Source organism: Gossypium hirsutum, chromosome D09 (genome assembly GCF_007990345.1).
Source record: "Gossypium hirsutum isolate 1008001.06 chromosome D09, Gossypium_hirsutum_v2.1, whole genome shotgun sequence".
Taxonomy (NCBI): Eukaryota; Viridiplantae; Streptophyta; class Magnoliopsida; order Malvales; family Malvaceae; genus Gossypium; species Gossypium hirsutum.
This window is the reverse complement of record NC_053445.1, coordinates 15,150,088-15,163,425: the sequence shown is the minus strand read 5'-3', so window position 1 is coordinate 15,163,425 and position 13,338 is coordinate 15,150,088. Positions and strand designations below refer to the sequence as shown.

The 13,338-nt window shown below is 36.8% G+C and overlaps 2 protein-coding genes across 2 annotated transcripts; one reads left to right on the top strand and one right to left on the bottom strand.

Annotated features, from left to right (window-relative positions):
• Window positions 1–244: 244 nt before the first annotated feature.
• LOC107892057 (zinc finger CCCH domain-containing protein 48) lies at window positions 245–4,687 on the top strand. The gene is made up of 9 exons (XM_016817028.2): window positions 245–1,125; window positions 1,485–1,580; window positions 2,075–2,164; window positions 2,279–2,380; window positions 2,783–2,929; window positions 3,073–3,192; window positions 3,288–3,347; window positions 3,898–3,995; window positions 4,112–4,687. Exons 1-9 carry the CDS (start codon window positions 679–681, stop codon window positions 4,245–4,247), a joined length of 1,296 nt encoding a protein of 431 aa, XP_016672517.1. The 5' UTR covers window positions 245–678; the 3' UTR covers window positions 4,248–4,687.
• A 608-nt stretch (window positions 4,688–5,295) lies between these two features.
• Window positions 5,296–8,122, bottom strand: LOC107892058 (sorbitol dehydrogenase). Its single transcript, XM_016817029.2, is given in 7 exon segments — window positions 5,296–5,635; window positions 5,730–5,914; window positions 6,055–6,200; window positions 6,203–6,344; window positions 7,047–7,283; window positions 7,654–7,721; window positions 7,862–8,122. Coding segments are annotated over 7 exon segments (1,089 nt in total). The 5' UTR covers window positions 7,980–8,122; the 3' UTR covers window positions 5,296–5,442.
• Window positions 8,123–13,338: the final 5,216 nt, after the last annotated feature.

Here is a 13,338-nt window from a genome sequence, read left to right as displayed (position 1 = left end):
CATTTAAAATTCATTTAGACTGCCACGTAAGATTGTCGTTAGGAAAGTAATAGAACTTAACGATAAAGTGACTACTTCATAATAAAACGATAGCATAAGTAACAAAAATATAACATTTCAAATATAAATGACTAAAATATAATCTGAACCAAACAAAAATAATTATTTTTATAATTTACCCTAAAATAAACAATTCGAGATACCATATTAATAAATATTGCTTTTAACAAACACTATGTTTTTAAGCTTTTTGAAAGGACTTCCGAAGGAAAAAAAAAAGCTTTGCAATTTTTTTTATTTAAAATCAGAACTAAAAAATTTTAGTTTTTACTCAAGATGCTTTTTGGCCCAAAAACAATTTAAGGAGCAATGCAAAACTAGATGGATTATATAATCTCACTTACCGATTTATTTAACGTAAAGCTGACGCGATCTTGTCTAGTTTTCCTTTCTCAGCCATTCTCCACCTTCTCTCCAGCGGCAACGGTCACCGCAGCACTCAACCATCCTCCTCCTTTTTCTGTTTTTGAAGAAATTTTTTTTTTGCGTTATTGCATAATCAATTAGGGTTTCAGCGGTCTCTTTCATGATCGGATTCTTTCGCTCCAAGAATTCCCAGACGCTTAATCCGAAGCTTCTTCCATCTATCTTCTGTTACCGATACAAAAATTGGGGATTATGGATTTAGACGGCGGCAACAGGCGCGTTTTTAACCGACTCGGAGGTTCTTCAGCTGCCTCACCCGACTCCTCAAAAAACCAGAAAGTTTGTTATCATTGGAGGGCCGGTAAGTGCTCCCGTTTCCCATGCCCTTTCTTGCACCGTGAACTGCCTCATCCTTCTGGCCCCGCCGCCGCTACCTCTAATGGATCCGGTGCCCCCAAACGTTTCGCCGATGATTCTGGGTTTTCGGGTCCGGCCCTACGACGAGGCCCCAACTTCAATAATAATCATAACAATAGTTGGGGGAGAATGGGGGCTAATAAGGTGGTTCGGAAAACGGAGAAAGTGTGTAATTATTGGGTGCAAGGGAACTGTAGTTACGGAGACAAGTGTAGGTTTTTACATTCCTGGAGTTTAGGGGAATGCTTTACCTTGTTGAATCACCTTGATGGACACCAGAAAGTAAGTGTATTTGCCTTCTCTTTTTTCTTTTATGCTGTTAATTTTGGTATGAACTTTTGAAGTACCTCACTGCAAAAGCTAGCTATTAGGTGGGTAGAGTCTGCATTCATATGAATCTCACTAGAAAATAACATGCTTTCCATGTGGAATCAAGCCTCACGATTGCCACAAATACTTATGGTGAATGACTCTGATGCCAATTGATATAAACCTGTGGGGAACCACACGGAAAAGCTAAGTGTTAGGGTGGGAAAGCATAACATCTCATACTTTGGATGAGGGATTCAAGTCTTTATCATGTTGTTAGGCACATAACATATTCTTAGCAGTGTATGATGATGGGTTTGTTTTCTGCGCAGGTTGTTACCGGAATTGCATTACCGGCAGGTATGGATAAGCTCTATACTGGGAGTAAAGATGAGACTGTGAGGGCTTGGGATACCAACACTGGTCAGGTGTGATTCTCTCTCTCTCTCTCTCTCCCTCTCTCTCTCTATGGCAGTTTTAGTTAGTCTTCTGCTTCTTGGAATGAAAAGATGGGAATTTTATGTTTGTCTTCAAACTTGATTATTCATGAGACTTTAATCAATTTCCAAGAACAGGAATCTCCTTAAAACTGTTCTGAGATTTTTTTATTTTATTTTATCCTGTCCTGTGTGATCAAATTATTAAAGAAAAGGTACCTAGATGAATTACTTTTTATAAGTGTCCATGTGAATAATAAGATACTTCAAGACAGACTATTTATGTTTCTTTGTTGCTAAATACCCAAGGGTCACGAAGAGTACCTTCTATTTCTTTGTACCGTGAAAGTAAAACGAGAGTCACTTTTAGCTGGAAGTTACTTTCAGTAGTCTTCTTGTTGTAGTGTTTGTTGGCAGTTTTTGTTTAAGTAAATCCTCTTAATTATTATGTTTTTGGCTGATATTCCCTGTGGCCTTTTATGTAGTGTATGGGTGTGATTAATCTTGGTGGTGAAGTTGGTTGCATGATCAGTGAAGGTCCTTGGCTGTTTGTTGGCATACCTAATGTTGTCAAGGTAAGATTCAAGGCAAATTCTCTAGCAATTGTTTCTTCTTTATTATGTTATCTCTTTTGAAATCAGAAGAACGATGATTTCCTAATTTTTTACTCGATGACAATCATTTTGCAGGCATGGAACACCCAAACTAATCAAGAGCTCAGTCTTAGTGGACCTGTTGGGCAAGTTTATACTATGGTTGTGGGTAACGATTTGCTCTTTGCTGGTACACAGGTAATGTTCTACATATTAGTATATATTTTTTAATTTCTTTTCATTTAAATTCCATGTTCTGTGTATGGTCAGTCATGTTTTCATCATCATGTTTTTTCTGTTTTGGCTTCTGCCATAGTATTTTGCAAAAAAAAAAAAAAAACTCACTAGTTGAGGCAATTTTCTGTTTTGGTTGTCTGACAGTCATCATCTCATAAAATTGCTACTTACCTTGAAATAGCTCTTGTATGTGAAATGAGTTTTCTCTGAAAGAGCCATAGATCTGAGGAGGAATTGGAATTTGTGTAGGATGAGTCTCACTCTGGGTCATATATATGTCATACTTATATCATTTACTACCATCTCTCTATTTCTCTAGCATTCCAGTCCGGATCCTCAGGAAACAATATCTGTTTATTGCAGGATGGTACTATTTTAGCATGGAAATTTAATGCCGTCACCAACAACTTTGAACCAGCAGCATCACTTAAGGGTCACACCCTTGCAGTTGTATCATTAGTTGTTGGGGCTAATAGACTGTACTCTGGTTCCATGGACCATTCTATAAAGGTAAAAGTATTTTAGTCATCCTGGTTTAGAAATGTTGTAGGTTAAAACCACCATTATATTATGTTTTGCTTTAGTCCGTTATTTTCATTTTTTTCTTTCAGAAAATTATCATTTTTGCTAACATATAAGTTGTTTTCTTTCAGGCCTGGAGTCTAGAAACTTTGCAGTGTCTACAGACTTTGACAGAGCACACTAGTGTTGTGATGTCCTTGCTTTGCTGGGAACAATTTCTTTTTTCTTGTTCATTGGACCAAACAATAAAGGTTAGTGCTATTTTATGGTTTATTATTAATCCTTTCTATTTTGTTGTCCTGTTTTCCTGATATTAAAGATGTTTGGGTTATCTTTTTTTGTGCAGGTGTGGGTAGCTACTGAGAGTGGAAACTTGGAAGTAACATATACTCACAAAGAAGAACATGTATGTTGTTTCATTACTACATATGCATGCTGCATTTTGATTTAATGAAATTAGCTGTAAATGGGAAGGGGCTTGGGGACACAATGGGAGAAGTAAAAACTGAAGGTAGAGGAGATAAGATCGGCAATGGTCTTTATTATTATTATTATTATTATTATTATTAAATCCCAAAACTATACATGAATTATGGTTTAATGTGCAATTATATACATGAAATTTTGATTTGATCCAATTCTTTTAAATTATTAACACAATTATTGATATAACATCATTTTATGTTTATATATTGCATACATAAATAATTATATTTATCCAATATAAAATAATTTGATGGATTTATTTCTTTAAATGTGTATAATTAGATTAAAATTAATGTTTCAAGTATATATTTGAACCACAATTAGAGTTTCAATTGAATAATTGCACCAAATTAAAATTCATGTATACAATTGCACATTAAATCAAAGTTCATGTATAATTTTGAGATTTATCTCTTATTATTATTTTCTTAGGATCTTGTGAAGTTTTTGAACTGTTTCCTACTTTTTAGGGCTTGCTGAACCTTCGTGGAATGCCTGACTCGGAATCCAAGCCTGTATTGATGTGTTCATGCAATGACAATTCTGTCCGCCTCTATGATCTGCCCTCGTAAGTTAACGGAGACTTGGCCTTTGATCTTAGTACACATCTATTTGTTGTTTCACCCATCGGGGTCCTTTCATGCTGCTTATGGGAATATGAATTTGCTATACTTGTGATTGAAGGTTCTCGGAGAAGGGTAAAATATTTGCAAAGCAGGAGATTCGTGCAATAGAGGTAGGCCCTGGGGGGCTGTTTTTCACTGGAGATGGAACTGGTTTTATAGTGTGGAAATGGGCAGAAGCGGTTCCCAAGCCCTGATGTGTTGCAGCAACGGATAACATATTAGTCAATCGATTATGTATTTTTGGTGTTGATCATTTTATTTCTTGTCATCCATCCGGTGAGGGGTCATTTGTAGGTTTTTTTAAGTTTGCGGGAGAAATTACTTGAGTTAGAGAAAACAATTATGGGGTAGTGGTGGAATGTTTAATAGCACCAACCAACCAACCAACCGACCGACCAAGCCCTTCACCTTAAGTGTGTGTCAATAGAACGCTCATAAATTTCTAGCAGTCACTGTGTTGAAGTTGTAGGGGATGAAGCTACATTACATTACATCTCATATCTGTCCCTGCCTTTTTCTATGGAAATCAGCTGATGATTGTTGGCGTTGAGTTTATTAAATTGCCTCAGCAATTCTTTTACTTGTAAACAAATGGGAGAAGGAAAACCCTGTATAATAAAATAAAATTGTTGGATGTCTTCTGCTTCATCTATTTTATTTTCTTTTCTTTTTATACTACTTCTGCTTCATCGTGTTCTTTTAACTGAAAATGAATATCAAAATTAACTTCATCGTTCCCTGCGTTGTAGAACAAAATATTCAGACATTAGTATCAAGCCATGAAAACAATTCAAATTCTAAGGATTTCGGTTTTTTTTTTCCTTTTGAAATTCTGGTTAGGAAATTTTTGGGTTCTGGATTTAGATGCAATCCATCTGCCTTGATGAATTTATCGAAACATCTCTCTTTTTTAATTTTATAAATTTTAACTATTTTTTAATGTTTATAAAAGGTCTATATCATTTTAATTATTTTTGTATATTTTAATCAGATATTCTTAAATTTTTATATATTATGTGATATTTCAAAATCGATCCACGGATTTAAGTTTGATTGTTAAAAGCAAAACTTTTGTTATTTTTCTTAATATTCCCTAGGCAACAGGAAAACCCTGGATGTCCACTGCTTCATCTTTTGAATTGCACTCTTAAATATTCTTTTTCTTTCCTAAAGGAACTTGTAGCTTTCAGTGAAAATAAGTGGTACTTCCCAGCGTCTTATACGCCAAGAAAGACAGATATCTCGCATAAAAGGATTGCAAGAGCATCAAATACCTCCAAGTGATTTAAAACAAAGTCCATTGTGTACATACTATCCACTGATATTATTTTATTACAACATGCAATCTTAGATGCTGATAAACGCTTATTCTTTTTATGCTGTTGGAAATCACAGATTAAACATGACCTTAATGGCACTGCCGCCACCAGCACTGGTTTCAAAAGCTTCTTCCACTTCTTTCTGAGAAAACCCAAACCTGTGGGTTATCAGAGGCTTCACATCAATCTTCCCACTTCTTAGAAACTCAATGCACAAAGGCCATGTATTCCGATACCGGAAGATTCCGATCACATCTACCTCCCTGCATTTTAAACCATCAACCCATGATTGGTGTTCAAAGCATATAGCAAGTGCTCCATAAAAAAAAATTTTCACCGCATCATCAAAATAAGTACCTTGCAGCAGCTGGAGTAAGCGGGACAGTCATCTCATGATGGCCCATTCCCACAAGGCAGACCCTGCCACCAGCACAAGTGGCACTCAGAGCAGTTGACATTGTTTTGTTAAAGCCTGCACAGTCGAAGCTTACATCCACTCCTCCCATTGCTTTACATATTCTTTCAACTTCTTCAGCTACGTCCTGTAATATATAATGAAAACATGAAACTCTCTAACAGTCTGACAATGGAGTAAAAGAGCCTCGTGGCAAACAATAATGATTCAATTTCTTGACATATTTAGCTAGGAAAAGCAAAAGTGGACTTCAAGGATGTTATGAACCTGCATATTAGTTGAAACTTTAACAATCCCATCAGCACCAAGATTCTTAGCAACAGATAGGCGATTATCATCTACATCTACAATGACGATCCTAGGTGCCCCAAAAGCACGAGCTGCCATCATTGTAACAAGACCTATAGGTCCTGCCCCATAACCAACACGTTTGTCTCAGGGCCGATATTAGCTCGGCGACAAGCATGAACCCCCACACTCAAGGGCTCGCACATGGCCCCTTCTTCCAAGCTCACATTGTCTGGCAGTTTGAAACACAAATCTGCAGGATGCACAACCTACATTGACAATCAACTTATATATTACCTCAGCAGCCCAAAAGATTTGATTCCATCAAATTTATTTCCAATACAAGGAAAATGCAAAAGAAAATGACCAACATGCACAATAAGCTTCTCATCACAGCTGCCAAGTATGATGTCAGACATGAAGCCAAAGCTTCAAACCAACTTGACTGTAGGTCAGATCTCCCACCTTTATGCTAGCTTTGAAGAAGATCGCATAGTTAGATATCTTTTATAACACTTCCTTTTTTTTCGGTTCTCATACTCTACACAATATGGAAAGTCTTAGCTTGCTAATGTCGTAAAGTCTCACATCATGCATCACTTTAGATGTAATAAATGGCTTTTAGAACTACAGCAAACATTATATTCAATGGAGACCACAACAGAAACAACTAAATGAGTTAATTATAACAATTGTATCCTGGAAGCCTTTTGAATCTGAACCTTGAAAATCACCCATTAATAAACCTCGAAAATAAAAATTGAGGATTTTTGTATCAAGGTCCCCTAAGAAAATATTAAGTCACTGTAATGAGTATGCAGCACTCTTAGTTTCACACTATTGATAGTTTATTTAATAAGCATCACTTAATCGGTATTGTAGTTGGGTACTATAAACATGCTATTTTAGTAGCAAAATAAGCACTGAAAAGCAAACTAGAACCTATGCTGAAATGCAGCTTAAAGGTTAACCTGATGGGCAAGAGAACCATGAACTGGTGGAGTGGCAAAAAACTTCATTTCAGGGCATAGATTGTATCGACCATCTTTGCAAAGATCACATCGCCAGCAACTGATCCCCGGTTCCAAAGCCACACGGTCTCCTGGCACTAAATTCTTGACTTCACTCCCAACCTCCTCTATGATTCCAGCACACTCATGCCCAATCACCATTGGTTCTTTCACCACAAAATCAGCACACCTCATTGTCTATAAAAAAACAGAAAAGAAATACAAATAAAACTAATGGCAAAGATGAGAGAAACAATACAGAAATCATTTTAGCTATTATCCTGGTTCCTTTTTATCACTAACTATTTGATTGGCAATGAAATGGAGGTAAGGGATCGAAAAAGCAGCAATCCTAACTACTGTTGCATACTGTTGTTTGTAAAAGGAGGCCAAGCAATATACTCAAGCCAAGTACTTGTAAGAAGATCAAAATTCAAGAAGACCAAAATTCTGTCTTTAATTCATTTGTTAGAGTTCAGTATGAAAGGGCAGATCTTAGTAGGAACAATATCTGATTAATCCATATTAGAATTAAGAAGAGCAAGAACTTGCTGGGAAAAGGATATACCTTTAGGTAGTGAACATCACTTCCACAGATACCAACAGCCTTCATCCTAACTCTGGCATCATGGGGTCCTTCACAAATATTTATCGCAAATTTAATCAATAAGAAAGAAAGCGAGAGAAAGTGTTACAAAATCTAAAAATAGAAACCAACATAAAGAACCCAGAGTAAAAAATAGATGGTGATAGTAAATATGGATTGGATGGCATACCCAGTGGAGGGAGCTTGAATGGTTGAATCTTGAGGGTGTTGAGACCCACAAGCCAAGCAGCCATGTTTTCATCTTCTCCACTTTTGGTTTCTTCGTGAGATTTCCCTCCTTTACCCATCTTCTTGCTTTCGTTGGATAGACACACACAAAGCTGCACTTTGCCTAAAAAGAAGTGGATTTTATATGCTTAAAAGTTGAAACCTTTTAGCATCCCTCTTCAAAATGTTTGTGAATAAGAATCAGAGGTGGTGGATAAAATCAATAATTTATATACGAAATAATTGTTTTCAAGTGTCAGCTGGTCCCTTTGGGCTGTTTCTCGTTACGATCAGTAGCATATTAAAATTATTATTTGAAATTTTTTATTTAAATAATTAAATTATTCAAAAAAAATTATTTAAACTATTAATTTTTTAAAAAGTTTGACTAGTGAGCTCCAAGTAACGGCTTCATAATCGGTATGATGGATTGGTTAACATACTTTAAATCTAAATCTAAATCTATCTCACGGTTAATTTTAAGAACTAAAAAAGAAAATTATTTAGATCTTGTTTGTGGATTCGTGATGGTCAAAATTATTTTATAAAAAATTAAACTGTAGAAATAAAATGAATGAAGAGTTTTCGATTGATGTAGGTGGTGTGACTAAATAATGTTATACATCAACTATATCAACAGTTCAATGAGTTAAATATAAATTTTCGAATATTTTAATAATTATTTTGTAACATTTTAAAATTAAATAGTTAAAACATAAACTTATTAATAATTTAATGATATTAAATGTTTTCGATGATATGATTGCATTTATCACTCATCATTATTTATTTATTTATCTTATTTTGGAGTAAGACTTAATTTATCAAAATGAATTTGGTATGGACCATGACTGGAATGGACGATCGGCAATAGAATTGAAAGACAATTAATACACATTTATCAACCATGACGTGTGAAAGCCATCTGCTATGTGCCATATTCTCTTATTTATAGTCTAAACCGCTTATCCAAATGTTATGGGTGCCATGCCATCCAGTTTAAGTAATGATAATTTGAAGTTAAATTTACCATTCATATAAAACTTAAATATTATTCCCATTCATTAAATGTCATAATTTAATTAGTTAATACTTAATTACAAAAGAAAAATTAATATTATTGGAATCCGAATCATTAAATGTCTTAACTCTACTAGATTCATAGAACAGTTAATAGGGGGACTCATAAATTTGTTAGAGTGCTTTGTTGCATGTTGACTATAATTTGAGTGATTTTATTCATGCTTGTATTAGAGCCTAATACTAATAGTATTATTCTTGTTGAATATAGATGTAGGATTGGGTGTATAGGGTATGTCTAATGGTTGGAGTTAGTGTACTTTATGATTCTTTAATGGTTCGACGCTTTACTTGTGATTTGGGTTATTTTCTTAATACTATTGGTTGCTTTTTAAAAAAATTAAAAATAGATAATGAATTTAGATATCATTACCAGTATAGCAAATATGAATATCTAAAAAATGAATTAAAATGAAAAACAAATAATAGATTTGGATATCCGAATTAATTAATAATAGATTCGTTATCTACAATGGTATAACATGTTTGAATATCTCAAACAATTATTTACAAAAGTAAAGTGAATTTGGGTAATAAACATGCAAGAATTGATATTTACATACCTACATTATTTATCACAATCTATCTTGTTACAAGATACGAGGAATGTGCTATGATCATTGAGAACTACCAAAAGAAATCCTTAAAGGTTGGAGCAAGCGCAACACTAATGATTTTATTTAAAGACCGAATAAGAGTTTTATAAATCATCGGCTCATTCTTCAATAGCCACATAGTCAGAACCCTGGGCTTCTTCCACTGCTTGGGAGTTTACGATTTCATGTTCTGTTTCACTCCCCGACGGAGGTTCTTTTCACCATTCCCTAACAATACTACTTCGCTAGCGGCCATCTAGGAGTATTTATCCTTGTAAGGTGGTCCTTGCTGATTCACACGGGATTCCACGTGTCTTATGCTACTCAGGTCAGAGTGTAAGCTAGTGATGCTTTCGGCTACTAGACTATCACCATTCAGGGTTCGACACTCCACCACTTCGCCTAGCAGCACGACACTTTTATTGCTCTCCCACAATCCTATTTTCACAGTTTAGGCTGCTTCCATTTCGCTCGTCGCTACTATGGGAATCGTTTTTGCTTTCTTTTCCTCCGGCTACTAATATGTTTCAGTTTGCCAGGTTGTATCTTGTCTGCCCATGGATTCAGCAACAATTCAAAAGGTTAACCTATTCGGGAATCTCTAGATCTATGTTTATTTTTAACACCTCGAAGCATTTTGTTGCTTACTATGCCCTTCCTCGTCTCTAGGTGCCTAGGTATCCACCGTAAGCCTTTCCTCGTTTGAACCTCACCCTTAACTTTACTTTACTTTAATTTAAGGCTATGCCATCCTAAGGTGCTACTAAATGAAATGGAAGGATTTTTTCAACGTCCATGAATGATAAATCATTGATAAACTAACTACTAAATCAAAAAAATTGGGTACTATCATATAGCTTTGTTTCAGCTAAGTTCATGAGTTGAAGATAAGTGGACTCGAACCATTGACATATACCATAGGGTAAACCACCACCTCTTAGGCCCCCAACTGATTCTACCATATAGGCCAACGATAGACTGTAACTCATTTCCCGAGCACAGCTTTCAACTTTCATCGTACTATACTCTCAAAAAAGTAACTCTTCTCAAAATCTCAAAAGGTGTTGAGTTGGAATCCCATTCTAACTAAGAATTCTTATGGTTTCAAAGGATCCTGCTACATGAGAACTAGGATGGTAGAGAGCTTTCCCCTCTCTGACTCCTTGGTCTTAAGAATGTCGGTTTTTAGAATGAGTGATTACCCTTCTCTACTGCTCAACCTGAGAGTGGATAACTAATGCATTTCACTTATTGAACATGGTTCTATGGTTGGTTTGTAACCCCTGGATACCGAAGGTGTCTTTGGGGTGATCTCTTAGTTCTTACAGGGTGGAGACGATGGGGTTAGTGCATGGGTTTTCCTGCCTTTTGTTACATTTTACTTAAAGGGTTGAAAGGAGATAGTGCATCAAGCTGTTCGCAAGGGCCAACTTGATCCTCTTTCATAGGGATCCCAGATGGGGGAACCTAGGGGAGCCACTGGCTCCAACTATCATCCATGTACGATTCATACTAGATCTGACCAATCGTCCATCCTACCTCTTCTACGTTCTTGACAACCCATCTTTATCTTAATAGAGTCTTTCAGTGGCATCTTTCGGTCATCTTCCCTATTACTTAGAAAAAGTGAGCCACCGATTCAAGTACAAGATACTGTCATTACCATCTGGTCAATTAGACACCCAACCTGTAATCGCAACAACCCAATTGTAAGAGCGGAGCTCTACCAACTGAAATATATCCCTCGAGCTAAGTGGAGCATGCATGAAGGAGTCAAGATGCTTCTTCTATTCTTTTCCTTGGCCCAGCTGGGCCATTTTGGACTTTAACCAGAGACTTCACCCATGAAATAAATCATTACACCTACAGTCCAACCAATTGGGAGAGAATCAATAGATACCTTTTCAGGAGTGATTCATCCTTCCCGAATGCAACATACAACTCTCTGTTGTACTACGCTCTTTAAGTGTGCTTGTTCCCCCATTCTTCCTTACCATGGCAAGTATTTTTGAAATAAGAAATAACTCTAATGGGAAGAAAAAAATGTGTTAAGAGACCCTCTTTGCCTAACCCTAAACACTCTAAGATCCTTTTTCAAACTTGCTCCTTTTTCAAGTCAAGAGATAGATAAATAGACACATCCCATTACACTAATCGAGAGCATTTATAATGACTGAGAGAGTCGAAGACCAAGAAGTGAATTATTTATCAGCCAAACGTTCTTCTTACGGCTAGATCCTATTGATTGTAACTTTCTTCAGACCTCTAAGAAAAGCATGAAAGAAAAGGCTCGAATGGTACGATCCCTCAATCACCTTAGAATGAAAGGGGTGATCATGTAGTTGGTCTATAAAGATACGGTATTAGGTGCTCTATTTTATTTTCCCATTGAGGCCGAACCTAAACTTGTGCTCGAGAGATAATTGTCCATGCACTGATAAGGGATGTATTGGTTATCGAAAAGAGAGGATCCATGATGGTCCCCCTCGGACCGCTCATATCCCACGCGTGAATAAAAAGTTGGATCTACATTAGATCTCACCTGAATCACCCCATCTATCCTCTTGAGCAGGAATTTGGTTTCAAACCCCGATTCGAACAAGAGAAGTACACCATGCTAATATGCCTTGGATGATCCACATCTTAGGGTCAAGCCCTGATAAGCACATTGAACTATCCATGTGGCTGAGAGCCTTCACAGCCCAGGCACAATGACGCAATTATCAAGAGCGCGCTTTACCACTGGGCTAATAGCCCGTCATGCGGGCCTCCCATTCGGGGCTTACTATGCCAAAAGCGAGAGAAACCTTATCCCTCTATTTCCTTTTTACGCCCCATGTTGCCACATGGGAGGGACCTGAGGGTGTAAAAGGGGATCTTATCTGCTTGTTTCAACCTAGGATAATAAGCTCATAGGCTCAGTCTTACTTCACCGTCGAGAAACGAAAGAAGACTTCTATATCCAATTTTAATTCAAACGTAGCTCACTTCTTTTTGGGTGTGAAGCAGTGTTAAAACAAAATATCCAACAAGCATTAACTCTCCCTGAAAAGGAAGTGATCTAGTTGAACTTTCTATTACGGCTACCTTGTTACGACTTCACTCTAATCACTAGCTTTGCCTTCGGCATCCCCCTCATTGTGGTTAAGGTAATGACTTTGGGCATGGCCAGCTCTTATAGTGTAACAAGCAGTGTGTACAAGGCTAAGGAATGAATTAATTGTTGTATGGCTAACCAACGATTACTAGCGATTTTGGCTCCATACAGGCAAGTTGCAACATGTAATTCAAACTGAAGACGGGTTTTTGGAGTTAGCTCACCCTCGTGAGATCGTGACCCTTTGTCCCATCTATTGTAGTACGTGTGTCGTCTAAGGCATAAGGAGCATGATGACTTGACGTTATCCTTACATTCCTCTAACTTATCACCAGTAGTCTTCTCAGGGTTTCAAACTAAATGGTGGCAACTAAACACGAAGGTTGCGCTTGTTGTGAAACTTAACCCAACACCTTACGACATAAGCTAATGACAGCCATGCACCACCTGTGTCCGCGTTCTCAAAGGCACCCCTTTTTTTCAAGAGGATTTGTGGCATGTCAAGCCTCAATAAGGTTTTTCGTTTTGCATTGAATTAAACCACATGCTCCACCACTTGTGGGGGCTCCCGTCAATTTCTTTGAGTTTTATTTTTGCAAGCGTGCTCCCTAGGTAGGATACTTAACATGTTAGTTATAGCACTATACGGGTCAATACGCACAGTAC

Bases quoted from the DNA above. Each gene is read 5' to 3' on its own strand.
- LOC107892057 (XM_016817028.2), top strand. From the start codon at position 679: ATGGATTTAGACGGCGGCAACAGGCGCGTTTTTAACCGACTCGGAGGT. The intron at 1,581-2,074 runs GTGTGATTCTCT...CCTTTTATGTAG, and splicing joins GGGATACCAACACTGGTCAG to TGTATGGGTGTGATTAATCT. The intron at 2,930-3,072 runs GTAAAAGTATTT...GTTTTCTTTCAG, and splicing joins CCATGGACCATTCTATAAAG to GCCTGGAGTCTAGAAACTTT.